Source organism: Onychomys torridus, chromosome 9 (assembly GCF_903995425.1).
Source record: "Onychomys torridus chromosome 9, mOncTor1.1, whole genome shotgun sequence".
Classification (NCBI taxonomy): domain Eukaryota; kingdom Metazoa; phylum Chordata; class Mammalia; order Rodentia; family Cricetidae; genus Onychomys; species Onychomys torridus.
In genome coordinates this window covers 19,363,214-19,383,329 of record NC_050451.1, presented here as the reverse complement: position 1 = coordinate 19,383,329, position 20,116 = coordinate 19,363,214, and the positions used below count along the sequence as shown (strand labels likewise).

Below are 20,116 nucleotides of genomic sequence, written 5' to 3'. Positions count from 1 at the left end.
TTACCACAGTAATAGAGGCACAAACTCAGATGCATGTCATATATCTTTTCCTCAAGTCTTTAAGACTTTGACCTTAAGTTTGTAATATGCATCACAGACCAATTTCACAGATGGAAAAGTGAGGCGACATGGAGTGTCATGGAGTGTCCCCAGGTAGTAGGTGGGGGAGCTAAGGCTGCTGTGCAACATAGGCCTCACATGAAACACCTGCGTCTGGGGCCATCACTTGACTTCCAACACAGTGTGTTTGAGCTGAAGTCACTGAGTGAGAATAGTATCTGAATAGCCAATAATAATCATGATTATTGTAAGTTTGACAAAAAAAAATTATGGTTAATTAAGGTTGGGATCCTCTATAAACACAGATACTTCAAGCAGTAGCAGATGTCAAAAGCATCATTCAGTTTCATTATCTCAAAAAGATTTTTCCCCTTCTGTCCTTTCTCCCCTCTGCTACCCTCCCTCCCCCTCTCTCCTATCCTGCCTGGTTTTATTGTTGGTAATGGAAGATCCTGTTTAAGGCACTACCTTGTACAAACCACTTGGACATATTTACAGAAACTGGTGTGGTGGCGTGAAAAGCTGCATTTCCCAGTGCTTGTCTCCCCAAGAACCTCGGTGAGTGCTAAGCAATCTGCTGCAGCCTCAGCCCCAGGAACATTGGCAGTGACCAGGAGCACAGCCCACAACAAACAGGATGCGAGAACAAAGAGACTGGAGTGTAAAGGTTCCTCACAGCTCCAGTTGGTTCCTTCGCGGTCTCCAAGGCCATCATTCATGTTTGAGAAAATAATGTAATCAGAGGAAGTCATGTGAACCACAGTCCTGGGGCTTTCTAGTCTTCCCACCCTCCCCTAACACTCCTGGGGGCCTTTCTTGACATTATTAGGACATAAAACATTTTAGGGGAAGTGTCCACTCAGTAGGTAGAGAAGACAGTCTAATGGCAGAGGCTACAGACCTGCAAAGTGGAAACTGTGGAAGGAAAGATCAGCTTGGTGGGGTTGTCACCCGGGCTCACAGTTGGCTGTGTGACCTCGGCCATGTCACTTGCCTACTCTGAACTTCAACTTCCTCATCTACACACCATGGAAAACAATATCCTTCTTATAGTCTGTGGTGGATTAACTGAATATACAGTCAGTAATGTAGAATTCTGCTGAATATATAAGGAGCCAAAAGGTAAACCCACTAAGTGTCACAGATCATTCTTCAATGTGACCTTGCTCAGAAGACACTACTGTCTTCCTCCTATGCAGCACACATGCCATGATGTTATGCAGACTAGAGATCTCTGGGCTAGCTAGCCCTGTCATTGATCGGCCCCAGAACACAGTGTAGGCCCCTCTGAGTCTCTGAGAGTCACTTCAGTTTGTCCTTGGGAGGCTGGCTTTGGGTTATGAGAAGCCTCGCTTTCATGCCCCCCTTTCTGGTCCTCCAGGCAATGGCCAGAGCTGAGCTCTTAACCAGTACTCAATAAGCCCTCAGCCTTTGGAGGGAGCTACCTGATACTTGATACCATTGCCCAGCTGATGTCACATTCAGTTTAGTGAGAGGTCTGACTAGCTAAGTTCATCTACAGGATGATCAGATAACAAAGGGTTAGGATACTATGTTTTGGGATGGTGTGTTACCCAGCAGTAAGCTACAGGGGCAATCATAAAGGATAAGACATTTCCAAGAGTCCATCACATCCCCAAGGAACACAATTACTCCCTAGATACTCCAGAAACATCCACAAAACAGCTCTCCAGAAGTGAGCCTGGACAACATGCACTTAATTCATTATTCAATGTAGGTTTAAAGGCTTCTTTTAAAGTATCTCATTTGGGTATAACCACGGGTCTCTACCGTGACAAAAAAAAATGGATACACCATCTAGTCACCTACTTATACCCCAGCTGTGGGTCTCAGGGATCCCCTGTTGTTTCCATCATCAATCTTAGGTTCAGAGTCTCAGGGACATGCTTATGTGACAAGGTGTGTGTCACATGACACACTAGTTTCTCCCGAGTTTGGAGGGAGCAGAGACTGGGCTGAACATTCTTGATATCCTCAAAGATCACATCAAGGCACCTGGCACATGACAGACACCAAGAGCCTTTGCTGGATGGCACTCTACAGCATCTAAAACATCAGCAAGTGACGAGGATGCAGGTGCCACAGAGGCATGCATCTCTGGGCTAAGAGTACCACAACAACCTTGTAAGCAAGCCTTTGTAAGGCTTACTTGCCACTGTCAATAATGTGTGCAGGTCTGGAGGTTTGGTAAATGGCTGCCCCTGAACAGGACCAGAGTTGTTCACACTGTGATAAGCAGGAAGAATTGTCATCAAGGTGAGGAGCTATAGGAAAGTGATAAAACAGAAATGACCACAAAAGTAGTAGCCATTATTAGCTAGTGTGCATCTGCCACAGGCAACATACTTAAGGCAGAGAGGAAATCACAGCCAGTGACTACTGTGTGCTCCCAAAAATAGAATCTTAATTTACATGCTCGCCAATCCTTCCACAAATCCTGCATGGCAGACATTATCGCCCCCATTTCATAGCTGTAGAAATCGACCCTGTGTCCAGTCAAGCTGTTTCTGTTATCTTGGACCATCAGGCAGTGATGGGGAGCAGATGCGGAGAGATGTAAGGAAGGGGAGCTGTGAGAGGAGGGCAGGAATCAGCCTGAAGTGCAGGGAGGTACAGCTCTCACAGCCTCTGCTGAGGGGAGGGAGATCCTGTCCTCTCCCTCGGTCCTTCCATGCACAGGTGACAGGCTCACTCCCTCAGACTCAGCACAGCAACTGAGCAGTGGAGAGAGCCCAGCTCCTCTGTATCCTCCAACTTGCCAATCCAAACTTCTTCCCCCTTCAGTTCCTATTGTTTCCGCTGATAAGCAGGGCCCCAGTGAACAATTAAAGCTTTCAATAAATAATCTCTAAGCACATTCATTTGATTGACTGTTATTTGATACAGCAGTTAGTTTCAATGGGGCAGTTAATATTGACCACATAAAGTACTCCAGACAAACACGAAACAGATCCAGAATTCCATGCATTATTACCCTTTATCTGCCAGTCATCTGGGGTACTTGTAATGGTCATGGAATTTAAAAATCAATAATAACAATTAGTGTTCTGTACACCAAAGCAGATGAATCATGTGAAATGGGTTTTCATATAAAAATCAAAGGAGAAACAAGCCCGGAACATGGAGAATGCTCTTTGAATTTCCAGTGCATATTTGACAAGGTACTGACATTCAGGTCTTCAGACGGAAATAAAGCTGCTACACACAGGAAACCACAGAAGCTCTCACTCCAGAAAGGTGAGGCACAGAGATTAGCATGATCAAAGGCATGCTAATGAACAGAAAATTAATGGAACTGGTAATTTACTTCCTCGGAGAAGTGTGGCTAGCTACCTTTTCCAGCTTTCAATTTGGAGGCATTCGGCACCATTATTTCGCTGTGGAAATGGCAACATCAGTACCTCAGCTTCACGGGCCACCAAGACAAGGTCTAGATAATTAAAACGCAAAGCAACAGGGAGATGTCTCATCACTAAACTGCAACCAGCATACTATGTGAATCCATCCATTCCAAAGACTTGTTTTTCATCAATTATTTGTTATTTATCTGATGTAAATATAAGACGGACTAATTAAAATCTATGCTTTTTTATACAGCTTCTTGTCATTAAAGCCAATGAAAGCTTTCTGCGGACCATAATGAAATAATTATGTGTGCCTTTAAGAATTCTCTTCAACAACACATGGTGGTACTGAGCTAAATGAAAACATCAGGAACTAGATTTCACAGCCTCCACTTCCATTTTAGCTAATTATCCCCACAAGCTTTCCAATAGGCCAGATCCTAAAAAATCGTTTGAAGCTGAAAGGCCCTTCCCGCCACCAGCCTTTTTATAATTACAGACTTTGATGTCACAACAAAGGCCGTAGCTGTGGCAACCTTTAATATTTTTTGAGAGGAGGGAGTTATTATATTGCTTCTTCATTTGTTCTGGAAATTGGAAGAAAATTGTAATAAATGAGATCCAAATCTCCCTTTCCCAGTGAACTGATGTACTTCTTCAGTCTTACCTGCAGATTTTGAATTTGGTAAAACTTTAACTTGTGGAAAAACACTGTTTTTGTTGGTGTGTGTGTGTGTGTGTGTGTGTGTGTGTGTGTGTCTCATTAGGAAGGGGAGTAGGCAGGTCAGGCCAGACCACCCCATCACCACCCCTGCTTTGGTCCTGAACTCCCAATTCTCTGGTTTTCACCTCGCCTGCACCTAATTACAGGAGAGTGCCACCAAGCCCATCAGAAAAACAAGCCTTTCCCCCCCGCAAGTCCGGGTCAAGTTAGGAGAATAACTGCATATTAAATTTTACAAAGGTGTGACCTTAAAGACAAGTGTGCGCTCAGAAAATATGATGGAGCCTTACATTTGAACTTTCTCTATATCTCAAGGCAGATATTTGAAAAAGCGAATAACCTGAAGTTGAAGTCAAAAGGGAAATAGAAAGCGGGGGTGGGGTGGGGGATGGGAGTGGGGGTGGGGGTGGGTGTTGACTTCGGGTCTGGCTGCAAATGAACAGGTCACGTGACGCAGAGTAGGTTGGAAACTTTGAGCTGGAAAAACTAAATGGGAGTTCCAGGGATTGGTCCTAACTGTGCCACTTTCCTCACACTTTGTTTGCGGAGCTGACAGGGTTTGTGGGTGGTTGGTATCTGCTCATTTTTGGATGGGACCCGCTATGGGACTGAAAAATAAAGTCTCAGAATTTTTATTAAAATTCTCCATTACCATCAAGTTATTCTTGGTTCTCTTGTGGGGTGTCAGAGAAGTGATCGCCCACCACGACCCTTTTAAATCTGAGATTTCTTCCTCCCCTCTCTGGGTGGGTTCTCTCCATTGGTGGCCCTAAAGCCCTGGACTCAGGAAGAAGGGCTCAGCAGACGGGGTAGCTGGTCTGACAACGTCACTTCCTCCTTTCCAAACCTTTTCTGCACAAGCCAGAATCTTAACCACCTCACCCCCCTGCAGCTCCGGATCTAGCAAGGCCTGAGAGTAAGCAAACCCACAGCCCCATGCCTGCTGGAACACCTCAGGAGTTGTAGTCGGAATGTGGAACCTTATCGTTTAAAGAGACTTGGGTGGGATGGGATTCAGATCTCACATCATCTTTTCTTTCTTTAATTTTTAATTGAGACAGAGTCTCACCATATGAGCCTGGCTGGACTGATATAGGCCAGGCTGGCCTCGAACTCAGAGATCTGCCTGCTTGTATCTCCCAAGTGCTAGGATTAAAAGCGTGGACCACCATCTCCAGCAGATCTTAATGATGAAGCAGGAAGCCAGGCATGAAAGAGGATTCAGGGCAGCCCATTGACTGATGAGATGGTGTCACGAGATCTCACTGGGGTGGGGGTGGGGAGGTTATCGCACTTCCTATTTAACAGGAGGTTCTTAGACTAAGCCACTTTCTGACAGGATCCCTAGCAATCTGCAGTCTGAAGTGACCATCCTCTTTCTTCCAACACCTCAAATCTCAGCTTCCTAAAAAACTGGTAAAGGGTTGGTATGAACGTGTTTGTAACCATTCAGCTGAGTTCCACGTCCTCCCCTGTCCCACTCCTGCTCACACTGGGAAGTAGAGCCTAGCCTTGCAAAGCTAGCCTTCTATTTACATCTACAATTGGCTACAAAAGGAATCAGTGCGTGGAAGAATGACTCAGAAACACAAGGCCATCCCCAGTTATAATGGAAAAATTAAGTTGTGAGCTCTCCAGTTATATTGACCAGAGGATCGTAAGGCTTTCTGTGCCAACCTAGGAGATGTCATCATGGTGAGATGCCTGGCATCTTTCACTGACTGACGTGGAACTGCGGCAGAACATTTGAAATGAAGGTTTTCTAGAAACCCCGAGATAGGTAATTGCCGTAACTGCCCTGTAATTTGACAGGCAAGATTCGACATCAATATCTTGGGAAAGGTTTCCAGCCAACATTTTTCTGATTAACCTTCATCAAAAACTCCCATATCCGAAATAATCTATTTAATTGATAGTTAACTGAATTTATATTAGAACATTTAAAGTATAAAAATGCCATTTAAGGATGAATTTATTGGCACTTACATGCAGCTCAAACTCTGCAGAAGATTCTCTTCAAGGCTTCTAAAGCATTGGTCCTCAACCTTCCTGATGCCTTGACCCTTTAATACAATTCCTCATGTTGTGGTGACCCTCCCAACCATAACATTATTTTTGTTGCTACTTCTTAACTGTAATTTTGCTGTTATGGGTCATAATGTAAATGTCTGCAGCTTTAGATGGCCTTAGGTGACTTCTGAAAGAGTCCTTCAATTTGCAAAGGGGTCGAGGCCCACAGATTGAGAACCACTATTTTAAATGCCCAGTTGCTTATATTGTTAGACCTGGGCGACTTGGAAACGAGTTTTATGCTTATAGTGTCTGAGTTTTCCATTTCCACCTTCCTCCCCACACCAAGTTCCTAGTTAAAAGCTCCCCAGCCTTTCTTCTTCAAAAAACTTTTTTAATTTAAAGAATGATAAATTCCCTATGAGCGGAATTGATAATCTTCATCATTAATCATGTATTTCCTTTTCGGAGTAGAAGTTAATGACCTTGCTGAATGTGTAAAAGAGAAAACTAAGATGTTCTTTCTTTTTCAGCCACTTTCCTGCTTAACGTGTTGACGGTTAAAAAAAAGTATCTGAAATCCAAAGAATATTGTTTTATTCTTGTGATTTATTAGAAAAGAAAAACAAAATGGAAACAGAAAACCGGGATGGTATTTGCTGGTTCTGGATAGTCCAAAATGAGAAGGAAAACCTCATTCCGGCCAGCTAACCTGACAGAAACTGACATTGTGGTCACTTACAGATTAAGAAAGTAAAGGTCAGATCCAGTGCCATAGCTCTCACATTCCCAGTGGACAGCCAACTTCAAACCAGAGCTGCGAATCGGGCTCAAAGGGCGGCAGCGGATGGCTAAGTAGATACTGGGTGCCCCCCACCCCCAGGACTTGGTTTTGGGAATTCACCTTTTCTGGCAGTAAAATGTAATTACTGCTCTTTTGTTTTCCTGATCCTAGTTTGCAAGCGTACCCATTTATCTGGAAATTGACAAAATTCTATTATTCCTCCTCTTTTTAGACCGGGAAGGGAAACTTTGTGCACCTTTTGTCTTGTCTTCAGAATGACCCTGTCCTGCATGCTGAGATTTTAGTGAGTCCTTTCTCCTCTTTAGGATGGTGTTGCTTACCGAGTCATGTGGCTGAGTGCAGAAAATCATGTCCTACTTTAGGAAAACAATTGGGCCTTTTCACTGAAATATTTATTCAAAACGCCATTCAGTTCATATGGCGGCTGTCCTTCTTCACTGGGTCTGTCTTTCAGAAGGTAACTTTGATCCTGCCACTTCGACCTCAAGTTATAGCTCACTAAGAGAGTACTTAGATCCTGCGTAATGCTTCAAATCCCAGTCTCCGGGCTCTGAGAGTGGGGGGAACTTTGCTTCCTCCTTAATCACACGTTGCTACTATTCATTTTAAAAATAATTTCTTCTGAATGGGCAAAACCCTATTCAAAAAGAACACTTTTTTCTGCCTTCTTTTGATGTGTTGAAAAGGGGGAGCACAGGGAAATGGGCCAAGATGTTGTCACACTTGTGATTTCACCGACAGCAACTATATTTAGATCAAAAAACATTAAGATTTATCCTGTGCTCACAGAGCAATTACTGCAGAAAACATCTGGGGTTACCTAAAACCAAGAGAATCGAGGAGGCATCTGAGTAGACACTTAGAGACCCGGATGGATGCCTTCCAGGGTCGTCTTGTTTCTGTTATTTACACCACATTCCCTCAGTCGCCCTAATCCCGATTTCCCATGTTTATACCAAACAATCCTCAGGCCCTGCTCTAAACCAACAGCTGGCTGGCATATCAGTTTTCCGTCTTTAAAATTAAAAGGAAAATAAAGGGAGTATTATTCTAACACTTTAGCAAGTGAGGTTCTGGGGGCATTCTTATGTTCAAAGGTTTTTGAACACATACACTAAAAAATATAAGCAGGCTTACAAGGCTGGGGATAGTTCTGTGGGGAATTTAGTGCCAGGTTTGCCTGTCTGCCCCACTGTTTCCTCCGTGTTAGAGCAAAGTTGATCTGTACCTTTTCCAAACAGCCATTAGGCAAACTGGACAACAAAGTCCATGGGATTTAAGCTGTTACTTATGCAAACATGGCTCTCGTAGGCTTTCACTTCAAAAGCCCCAGCACTGCAAGACACAGATTCTTACTAGAACTTCTGTTTAAAAGAATGTTTTATTTTTATTTGTCCTCAAAAGATATAATTTCTGGACCAACGGGAAGGTCTGGGGTTCAATGGTTGTGGAGAACAGAGCCAGTGTGCAGGGCACGGGCAATATTGACACTTGACTAGTTGGGCTCCTAGTTGGAGCATGGGGTTGAAACCCTAGCTGAAGCTGACCACAGTGAGCACTGATTGCCCTGCTTACAAAAATAAGACACTGGAATTTCTGAAACCCTTTTGTCAAATGCCTGTATTTACTTTGTCTAATGCAGGTTTCTTTGATTAGCTAAACCTTGCTGTTATCAACACTTTTTGCTTATCGGCTTGCCCTGGGCGAGTGACACATTCAGCACCAGCTCTCCCCAGATAAAGCAAATCCCTTGTTTAACTTGTTCGAGAACAAACAAAGCTTTTCCCTCCACTCTGGCAACCCAATAGGCAGGTTAGGAAAGCTAATTGCAAACGGGAGAATTTCTACAAGTAACTCTGCTTCCCGGGAATCTCTTCCCAGGACAGTTGATTCTTTTATTATAAAATATGTTTCGGGACAATCCTCTCTAACAAGTCAGTTTCACAATGCCCAGTTCCCTAGATGCCAACCAGAATGTCCACATTATTTTAATTGGCATTGCTAGGAGGGCTCCGAGGACCTGCTAGTGGATTGGAAAAGATTTTTAAAACTAAGTTTCTCTGCCTTCTCCCAAAAGAAAATGAGCAGCAGAGAGGAAAGGGTATGGCAGAGAGGAAGGCATTGCCTGGGCTATACCCCTGCCTGCCTGTGCCTCTGCGAACTTTACGTTGGACGGCCAGGCTGTTGGCACCAAATGGTTATTGATTTCCCAGCTACAAACCTGTTGATTTTCTGGCCCAAGAAGCAAGTCTTTTTTTTTTTTTTTTTTTTCCCCCTTTTTCTTTTTCTGAGGAAAGAGTTTCAGAGAGGTCAGCTGACATGTGGCCACTGCCCCTACTCTGCTTGTCTTTTTACCTCTCTTTAGACAAGCCACCATGTTGTTAGGAAAACTCAATTTCTTCTAGTTAAACTTTGACCTTTTTGAAAACAAAGATTTAAAATGTCATTTTCAGGCTAATGCTCCAATGAATTGTCAAATCAAGTACTAAAAACCTTTTGATAGATAGATGAGCCATTTATCTAAATCACTGTCAGGGTGGCTAGGCATCGTGCAGGCCCCCACCACAACCCGCCCTAGGTAGGATTTCCCAGGACTTCTGGTCATTTCTCAGGCCTGAAGCTGAGCTACTGTTGACCAATGGAGCCAAGGCACCATGTCAGCATCAGATAACCAAACAGTCAATATTGTTTTTTAAAACGAGGCTACCGCTTTTAGATTTCTTTTCCTTTAACTGAAGTCCAGACTCCTGCCTGAATTGTAAGATATGGAAATAATGAATGGCCAGCCCAAGGGGTGTTGGTGGCCAGGAGTTTCCTACCAAAACAGCAACTTCTTAGACCAACAAAGTGACTCAGAGAGGTGGCAGTGGGGTCAATGCTAAGACATATTGCCTTTGCTCAGCGAAGGGAATGAGGGAGGCAGCATCCTGCACCATCCTGCCCTGTGCATTATGAACTCTGGGAGCAACCGCCTTCATAAGGTTGCATTCCTTGAAGGGACGATGTCATATTTTAATTACCTATGTAGTGCTGAAATGCACAAGTGTTACTAGGCTTGTGGCTAATTCCAGCCAAGTTAAACTACCCTCTGCACCCACTGAACACAAATTGCATGGTGTGTCAGGTTGCGCTACTTGAAGAATGTTTCAAAGTCTTGTGGTCACCTATTTTCCCCTTCTCTCCATACATATTTTAAAAACTATTTCAAGAGAGAATAGGGTGGTAAAGGAGAGCAGGGGCTCAGGAGGCATTTCTAGGAAGAAAACCTCCAAGAGGGAATTTCAGCAGAGATGGAATCCATATGCATGCCAGCCGATCACACCCTTCAGCATTAAATCATTAAACCCTTTGTCTTGCCACCAACGCACTTTATTCCAGTGTCTTTATTGCATGCAAGAGAGACATTTTTTTTCTTGGTAAAAGAAAGGAAAAAAAAAAATAATAAACCTACATTGAGCAGTGTGCCGGTGCTGCCATTCGGCCTGGGTGAATCCACTGAGGCAGGCTTTGAGAGCCTTTTCCTGCAGCATGCAGGAGGACGGGCTCGCGGTGTAGAAATCCAGGATCTGCCCGGGACTCACTGACAGAACATCCATACAGTCAAACATGATCTCTCCGCACCGCGCTCTGCAAAAGTGCTTATCCTCTAGGTGTGGAGGCGAGCGGCACAGAAAAGTCCACGAACTCCATCAAACTCTGCCCCTTTTTTGGCACGTAGGCTGTTGGTCTTTTTCCCAGCCCCGAATCATGAATTATGACAGACAAGCCAGCTAAAAGCCTGTAATTGATCCAAATGATCATTTACCATTTTCCAGGCTCGCTCGGCCGATCCAGCCGGGGCGGGGGTTCCCGCACCGATCCCAAGTTCTCCCTTCCAGGCGACGCCCGCGCAGGCCTCCGGGAGCGCGCGGGTTCTACCCCGCCGGTGCCCAGACGCGCCCTGCCCGGGTGGCTCGCGTCCTCGGCATCCCAGTCCTGCGGCCGCGGCGCAGGGGATCTCTGGTCCCCCCTTTGGCAAAGAATAGACCCTCCTGCCTCCGAGCAGCTCACTTCCTACCACTTCTGTCACACGGAATGAAAGATTGAATTGCCTAATATATGCGAGTGAACTTTCGGTGAACCCTTCCCGGGCTGCTAACCTTCAAATGACCCAACCAGTCTGACATCACCAACTCCCAGGATTCTCACAGCGCTTAAAAACTCCCAGCAGCCCTGCAAGAGCCGGCAGCCAGCGAGGCCGCGGCCAGCCGCGCGGTGCTCCCCACGGCTCAGCTTGCAAACAATGCCAGGAGCGCAGGGAGGAGCGGGAGCGCGGCTGCGGAGTGCGCCTTTTCATCTGCCCGGCCCTGGCGGGGAGACCCTCGCCCCCAGCCCGCCTCTGAAATTCCTCCCTGCTCCGCTGTGCCTGGCAAAGCTCTAGCAACTTAGGTATCTTTGCACTTCTGTAAAAGCACTCGGCAAGCCCCGAACTGCAGATCAGGGGCCAGCCACCTTTCTCAGAAGGAAGCCTCGCGGCCCGGGAAACTTTCCATTCCGTTCGCAGTCTTTTTCTTTCTTCTTCTTATTGATTTGTTTGTTTGTTTATATTTTTAAACATTCCTTCCCACCGTCACTCTCTTTCTTGCGGGCTCTAGCTGAAGGGGATGCTCTGGCTCCGGGGGTGGGGGTGGGAGGACACCTTCCAGGATCTACTTCGATTTAAAAATCCCCTGCAGGCTGGAACACCTGGAGCAGTTACAGACCAGTTACTCTGCCAGTCAGTCTTTTCCTCTCTCGTTCGTTCTCTTCTCTTTTTCGCTCTTCTCCCCCACTGTTCATCCTCTGCAAACCCCTCTCTCACAAATACACACGGAGAAAAGTGAAAGACAGAGTTGAGAGACCGTGTGTGTGTGTGTGTGTGTGTGTGTGTGTGTGTGTGTGTAAAAGAGAGAGAGAGACAGAGACAGAGACAAAGAGAGACATATACAGAGACAGAGAGACACACACAGAGAGAATGAATTTTAGATTCTGGTTAGCTGGTTAGAGAAAACAGTAGCTCTGCCACTGGTCAATTGTGTGTCTAGGAAAACACTAATTATTCTCTAGGACTCAATTTTCTCCTCTGTATAATGGGCCTGTGTAAAACCATCCATAGGACAAAAATACTACCTTTAATTTCTCAGTAAACACACAAAAGGAATATCAACTGTGTCTCAGCCTCCTGTTTCTAGCTGTGGGACTTCTGCCAGGGATACCCAGACCTGACCAGGCCACTGAGTTCAGAGGTGGACATACCTATGCTCCCACTGAAGCCAGCCCAATGTGAATGGCTTGCTGTTCCTCAGTCCGTGCACCGGGATGGGGTAAGGGGACAGTTGGGGGCCTCTCCATCAAGCACATGCTTCCATCCATAATTAAATGCATATTTTGAAAACTGGCTAAGTATGAGGGTTTTGTATTTCTGAAAGCTAGGCTTCGCTCAAACCACCCCTGCTCAATCTTGCCTGTTTTTTTTTTTTTTTTTTTTTTAACAATTTTCAGATAAGAGGATTTCTTTTATTCTTTTTTAACCTGCTTACACTGACTCAGCCCAGAGGAAGGAGCAGTTTGCTAACCGTTCTCAAAACTCGGAGGTAATTGGTGGAGATGCAGCCAGGCAGCCAGGGCTTTCGAAGGGAAGCCACCTGCAGCCAGTTTCCAGCTTCTCCTGCTGGGTGCAAGTCTCAGGAAATAGGATGCTAGGTGGAGACCAGACTGCTCCTTCCTCCTCTGTCTCCCTAGTAATTCTCCCACAGAAGGCTGACAAGGAGATGGTCAGGGAAGTCCAGGTTCCATTTCTCCTTTCTGGGCAGCGCCAGGACAGACGCACACCCACATACAAGGGAGCCTGTCGGGGGCACCCACCTCTGCTGAGGTGCTGCTTGGCTGTCCTGGAACAGCACGGGAAAGTGCACCACACTCCTTCCTGGAGGCAGAGCGCCCCAGGAGAAGGTGCACTGGACCCGCAGCTCACTGGACCCCAAGGAAGCTCAGGAGGCTCAGTTGTTGCCATTGGAAAGTTCAGAGAGCTAGAAGGGTCAGATCTCACTGAAAGTAGAGGCTTATTTCTCTCTCCTTTGTGTGGCCATCCATTTGCTAACACGGTTTTATTATTAGAAGCCCTTCAACTACAAGACAAACAAACAAACAAACAACAAAAACAAAACAAAACAAAAACCCCCACCACACATCCTAAGTGAGGGAACACGTAGGAATTTACAAAACAAACACTTAACATAGCACCATTGAGCAATTGTGAAGATACAAAACACTGGGTAAGGTGTGAGCTTCTGCTTGGCCCAAGACTCTTACTGCCTTGAATGCTTCCTCAAGGTCCTCAGCTCCCTGGAAAGAGTCGCTCACCCTGGGTACTGGAGGAACAGGTGAGGACAGAGGGGAGAGGAAACAGCTGAATTGTAGTATAATGTAAGTTAGAGGTGAGAAAGCTTGGCATCGTGGCAAACGTGTGTCAGGTGCCCTCTTCTAGGAGGCTGCTATCCTTCCTTGCTGATCATGGTCCCAAAGTGCAGGGAGGCACTGGTCACATCGAAGAGAGGATGAGGCACCGGGGTGGAGTGGGTGGGGTGGGTGATGAATCAGCCCCATGTAGGAGGGGAGACACCGCTCTCATCTCAAATGTCTTCCGAAAATGCACTACTGCAAAATGCCCTCCCCATCCCTTCTCATTCTCTCTCTCTCTCTCTCTCTCTCTCTCTCTCTCTCTCTCTCTCTCTCTCTCTTGTGTGTGTGTGTGTGTGTGTGCATTGCTAAAATTCCTTCGCTTTGGCAGACCTAAGCAGTGTCTAACCCTTCTCCTAAAACTAAGGTTCCAAGGACAAACAGGCACAATTCTACTAAAGGTCACACTGGGGAACTTTGAGTTTCCTGGGCTTCCTTACAGAGCTTAGGTGAAAGAGTGCTCCTCCCCCAGCATGCCTCTCCTGGAAAGCCTGCATTCTACAGAGAAGAGGGCTTCCCCTAGCTTCAGAGATGGAGCCAGCAGCCCCCCCCCCCATATACTTTAGTCCTTCCTCAGGCCCCCTGCAATTAAGGCAGAGTTGCACACAACAGGTGATAGAGAGGGTGGCCTGACCCTTCCCAGGGCTCCATGGGGGATATTAACAGTCAAGAAGCCCAGCTAGGATTATCCTTTTGCAAGGGGGCACAGCTGAACCCCCAAGGTGGCAGTTGCTTGGCTGAGAGGACAGCCACTCTCTTTGGGGGTGTGGTGTGGTGTATGTGAAGGACTGGGGAATTTCTTTCCTTGCTCAAGGAGAATTTAAATTTATAATCACCTTGAGATTCTTTTAATTGTAGGGAAATGAACTTGATCAGTATTTAAATCTTTGTGGATGGGATATTATGGTTCCTTATAATGCAATGGGACTCACTAGTCAATTAATCATTTCTCATCATGGATTAATTGCACTGGCGGCAAAGATTGAGGCAATTAGTAAGTGCTAATTCACAAAGCGACTCACAAGTTAGCCACGTTTCTTACCATTTCTTTGTCAGTAAATCTAATTCTTACATCGTTTGAAAACATGGCTCTTCCTCTGAAGCGGTCCTTTCAAAGGACTAGAGAAAGCACCAAGGATAAAATGACTCATTAAACATATATTCATGTACTGTAATGACTAATGAATAGGGTAGGAAGTAAAAACTAAGCTAATTTGTTCATGATGAAGTGTAAATGATTGACACTCACTTTACATCTGATTTAAAGAGAAGGAATCTTCCCAAATGTCCCCTTGTGGGGGCACCTGTTTTTATCAAGGACCACCTCTTCTGTTTCTTTGTGTTTGATCAATGGTTTAATAAAAGTTTTCCCAATGAACAACCAGACCACAAACAAACAAAAGAAAAAGTTTGAGAGCAAAATTCGTTTTGTTTGAGAATCACTGAGTGTTTGTCTGTGTGACACAGCACATTTGAAAACCATAATCATAAAAAAGGAATTTATAGCCAGGGTTCAGGGTCTACATCTGTTTCTCTGGTTTTGAAGCAGCAATTACCCACTGGACAATCCTGAGTGAAACGCCATGAATCACAGTCGGCAAACATGTCGGAGCCAGAGAGTTTCCTGAAGAAAGAACTGTGTCTGAGTGCACACAGGCAGCCTTGCTTCAGCTACTCACCCAGACCCTTGTGCAGCCTAAGCTCCTCCAGGTGCAAAGGCACCCACGCAGGCTACAGCACACAAAAGACCACGGCACTGGAGCAGAATGCATTGTTTTAAAAACATGCATCTAGCTTTTTTATGTTTTTTGTTTTTAGTTTTGTTTTGTTTTTTTGTTTTTTCCTGTTGGGGACTGGGGACATGGCACTGTTGGCGGAGTACTTGCCTGGCACATTTGATTTCCAGCACCACATAATAGGGCATGGTAATGCACAGCTGTAACCCGAGCATTTGGAAGGAGAGTCAGGAGAGCAAGAGTTCAAACTTATCCTCAGCTTCAAACTGAGTTGGGGGCCAGCTTGGATACATAGGACTCTCCCTAAAACAAAGCCCTATTAGTCCTCCAACCCCTATAGGCATGTTGCCTTTTCAAAGTAGTTCTGTGGGGAGTGAATACAATGGGACTGTGTTAGAGCTCAGTGGTCCGGCCTTAACTCCACATCCATTCAACTCTCAGTTCTGAGGAGGAAGAAGAAAAGGAAACATTGAGTGACATATGCATCTCTTCAGGGAAGCTGAGGCAGGGGTGTGGCTAGCACAGTGCTCACCCCAGGGCCTGTTCTACCAGCCGGTCTAGTTTTCCTGGGCTTTGCCTGGCAGCTTGCTGAAGCCTCTGTCTGGCCTGCTGCTCTCTGAACACCTGCTGATGTAGGAAGTGCATGCAAATGAATGATGTGTTTGCAGACGTGTGAAACGGGAACTCATTTACATAAGCTGGTGGTGGACTGGGATTGGCCCAGTCTGTGCCCTGTGTACTCAGCATTTCAGAATTTTACTAAATACCACATCACCTTGTCTCTGTTGGTACAAGGGATAGAAATACACACGTGGATCTTCGTTTGTGTGTTTTGTTTTTTTTTCTTTTGCAATGCTGGGATGAACCCCGAGGCCTGACATGCTGGTAAAGCACCGCTGAGTCATATCCTAAAACCCACCCCTCATGCATGCTAGGCAAGCACTCGACCTCTGACCTGCATCCCAGGCCCATACTGTGGTTTTGTTAACACCTCATTTTCCTTCTTCATTGGAAGCGTTTTCCAGGGTCAACTTGTTCGCACCAGGAATCATGTGGTGTTTATTGTGTCCTTCATCCAGCGTATTTTATGATGCTTCCCCAAGGTCACCTTTCCTTCCTCCCTCATGGTTGCTCACCTCAACTTTGCCCTCAGTTCCCTCTGTGAGGAGTGCTCACTGCTCCTCCACCTCTAAGACATACACCAAGGCTGAGCGCGCTGATACTGTCTGTAACCCCGCACCTTGAAAGCTGAGGCAGGGGGATTGGGACGTTGAGCTTCCCCTGGGCTACCCTACAAGAACTTGTCCTCAAAAAAAGCAAATGAGAACAAACAACCCAGAGGCCCTGTTCTCTCCTGTCCACCAACTCTGCTTTGTACCCACGTTTTCACTAACACCCAAAGGACATCAGCATTAGGGACATGAAGGAGAGGACAGTCAGTGAGTGCCAGCACAGCCACCCAGGGCCTACCTGCCCACAGCTTGTTTAGTTTCTCAGTATTACTCTACTTGGTTTTATTTTGGGGAGGTATGTGTGTCTCTTTCAATGTTTTTCAATGAGCAAAAACGAGACAAGCCACCTAGACTGGTGAATTATCAGAAGCAGCCAGACCCTTTAAAGGTCTTTTGGGGATGAGGTGCGGCATTTCAGGGTCACGTGGGTAATAAAGGCTACTTTTTAGCTGCTGCCTCTACTCTTTGCTCAGCATGGTCTCTTCGGAGATCATGTGCATGATCCAAGTAGTCCTTGGTCCTTAAACTGTGCTGTTTAATTCAAGTGAAACAATTGAAAACTCAGTTCCTCAGTCACCCAGAGGCATTTTATGTGCTCAGAAGTCACAGCTAGTGGCTGCCGTTTAACAGAATGGTGTAGACCTCAGACATCATTATTCAAAGTTCTACGGGGGTCAGGCCAATGGTTAGAGAGGCAGTGTTGGGAGGCAGGTTCTGAGTTTAGACAGTGGGAAACCTAGCTTTGCTACTTCCTTGTGTCTGGCCCCAAGCCAACCAAGTCACCCACTCCCTCAAGCCTAACTCTCCTATCCAATGCAGACTAAAATATCCACCTCAGAGGGTGGTGCCACATAAACAAATGACAAGATATAACTTCGAACATTGTCTGAGATAGAGTACAAATTTGAAAATGCCTGTGTGGGTTTTACCAGAAGAAAGTATGGCCAGGACCACACTGCCTGCTCTTACCCAGATCATGGGACACAGGCCTAGGGGGTTTTCTCAGAGGAGATGTTTTCACCAGCTGTTTAGGCCTGTGACAGCAGAACACATTTCCAGGGCTTTCTGTACATGCCTGCTTAGGATAGTCTTGCCTCTGTGCTGAGGCAGTCTTTGTGAATTGAGTCTCTAACTTATGATGTCTTATCTTAACCTTTTCAGTTTTACTGCAAGTCAGAAGCATTCAGTGGAAACTACACCCATAATTTTGAATTTTGATCTTTTCCTGGACTAGCAATGTGTAGTAAGATACTTTCCTGAGACATGTCTTTGCTACTTAGCCCAGGCTGGCTGGAGTTCATAATCCTTCTGCCTCTACCTTTCAAGTGCTGGGACGACAGGTAGGTTTCCTGTGTTGGCTTGGCTGCACACTCTCTTCATATGCAGGGCAGTGGTGGCATGTTACAGCCCACATTCGCTACAGATGACAAGGGAAACTACTGAGCCTCTCCTTGTGCTATGTTGCTGAGCTGTGATGATGGGGAGGTGAGCTGTGTGGAGTGTATTCTTGATCCACTGTATTTTCAGCTTCTGCTTTCATTATATGGTCCCCTCTGCTTTTAGTACAAGCCCCAAGTCAGGATGGCAATGAGATATTTTAGAGGCCCTTGTACTTCTGTGAGAGGCAGGGAATAGATTACATGACTTGATGTTTTCCCCAGAAGGTGTGTTCAGTCTCAGGAACTTAACACCAATTATAGTTAATTAAGTGGCAATGATATTACATAGAATAGAGGATTGACATTATTTTTCTATCTCATTTCTCTATTCATTCATCCATTATCCATCCAGCCCACCATCCAGCCCACTTACTCATTGATCGGACCATCTCATCCATCTTTTCGTTCATTTGCCTGATTGTGATGACTATTCTTGGTTGTCAACTTGATTGCATGTGGGATTAACCAAAACACACATGGCTGGGTTCACCTGGGAGGGTATGTTGTCTTAATGAAACCATTTGCATTGGGAAGAGCCACTTTTAACCTTTTTAGGTGGGCAGACCCACCTTTAACCTGGCCCCACCTTCTGCTGGCAGCCTGTGTAAAGAACATGGAAGGCAGAGGCTTGCTCCCTTTGCCTGCCTGCTCTCACTTGCACTAGCAAGTCCATTTCTTCCCTGGCATTAGAGCCGACGTCTCTGGATCCCATCTGGACTGAACAGCTACTGGATTCTTGGAGCTTCTGTTGATTGTTGAACTAGTTGGACCACAGCCTGTAAACCATCACACACACACACACACACACACACACACACACACACACACACACACCCAGTTCTGTTCCTCTAGACAATCCTGACTAATACACCTGGTGTTCACCCACCACCTTGCAATCCATTTACCCACCTATCTACCCAGCCATCCATCTGTCCATCAGTCCATCATTTTTCCATAATGTAACCACCAGGAATGAGCTAAGTGGCTTTTAGGAGGACAACATGTAAGGCTGGCAGCAAGATGTCTCAGATCACACTCTCCCTTTTCTAGAATCCTTCAAAAGGACTTTCTGAAAAGAAATGGAGGCAGAAGAAGGCTAAAGGCATTGGTCCGAGGCCTTTAGTTAAACAAGGCTGGTAAGTTAGGCTGTGCTGAAAAGAACCTGTAAGACCTAGGGGAGTGCTCCAGGCTCTACTCTAATGAAGTCAGTTCTGTTGACAACACCACAGATTCTGAGTAGAGGGAAGCCAAAGACACAAAGGGTTTCCTTCAGACACAGCTGGGAACAGGGGTGTAAAAAGTACAAATACTTCAGAGAAGGGTACAGAGGGAATGAAGTTTAAATTCATTCCCGTGTCTGACACAGAAAAGGGAAATTAAAAAATCTCAAGCCAGTACACAATGAAGTCAGGGAGAAGTTCTCAAGGAAGTTCTGTGGGGAAATGATGGGAGGCAGAGTTGTGTTGCACACACACACAGAACACACACTTCTGAAGAAAATGTCTTCTTGCTCTCTTTGTTCAGACTATAGGGTACAAGGCAACATTCCTTATCTACCTCAGGCTAGAGCTTGGAAACCTTTTGGGAGGCCAGTGCCAGGCAGGCTACTAAAGCTAGCTTGGGGCCTGTTGTGGCTTGAATAAGAATGGGCTCCACAGGTTTGTGTATTTGATTGCTTAGTCATCCCTGGGGGTGGAGATTTCAAAAGCCCAAGCCAGGCCCAGTGCCCCTGTCTTCCTGCTGCCTTTGGATCTGGATATAGAACTCTCAGCTCCTTCTCCAGCACCATACTTGCCTGTATGCCCCCATACTCCCTGTCATGATGATAATGGACTAACCTCTGAAAAGGAAAGCAAGCCCAATTTAATGCTTTTTAAAAAAACATATGAGTTGCTGTTGCTGTACTTATGTCTCTCACAGCATCACAACACCGACTAAGGCACTTTTCCACGATGTGTGTGTGTTTGCATGCGTGTGTGCGTGTGCGTGTGTGTGTGTGTGTGTGTGTGTGTGTGTGTTTGCATGCATGCGTGTGTGTGTGTGTGTGTGTGTGTGTGTGTGTGAGTTTGCATGCATGCGTGTGTGTGTGTGTGTGTGTGTGTTTGCATGCATGCGTGTGTGTGTGTGTGTGTGTGTGTGTGTGTGTGTGTTTGCATGCATGCGCGTGTGTGTGTGTGTGTGTGTGTTTGCGTGTGTGTGTGTGTGTGTGTGTGTGTGTGTGTGTTTGCATGCATGCGTGTGTGTGTGTGTGTGTGTGTGTGTGTTTGC

At 45.8% G+C, this 20,116-nt stretch overlaps 1 protein-coding gene across 2 annotated transcripts in view; it reads right to left on the bottom strand.

The window, feature by feature from the left end:
- Rarb (retinoic acid receptor beta) overlaps positions 1-20,116 on the bottom strand; it is a 331,881-nt gene that overhangs the window by 130,279 nt on the left and 181,486 nt on the right. The window contains exon 1 of one of the 2 annotated variants that reach the window (XM_036199706.1): positions 10,416-11,114. The exons of the other annotated variant lie outside the window; for it this stretch is intronic. Within the exon in view, the coding sequence (XP_036055599.1) occupies positions 10,416-10,572 (157 nt within the window). The 5' untranslated portion in view covers positions 10,573-11,114. Of the gene's footprint in view, positions 1-10,415; positions 11,115-20,116 lie in introns of those variants that run through there. 2 annotated transcript variants of the gene reach the window in all.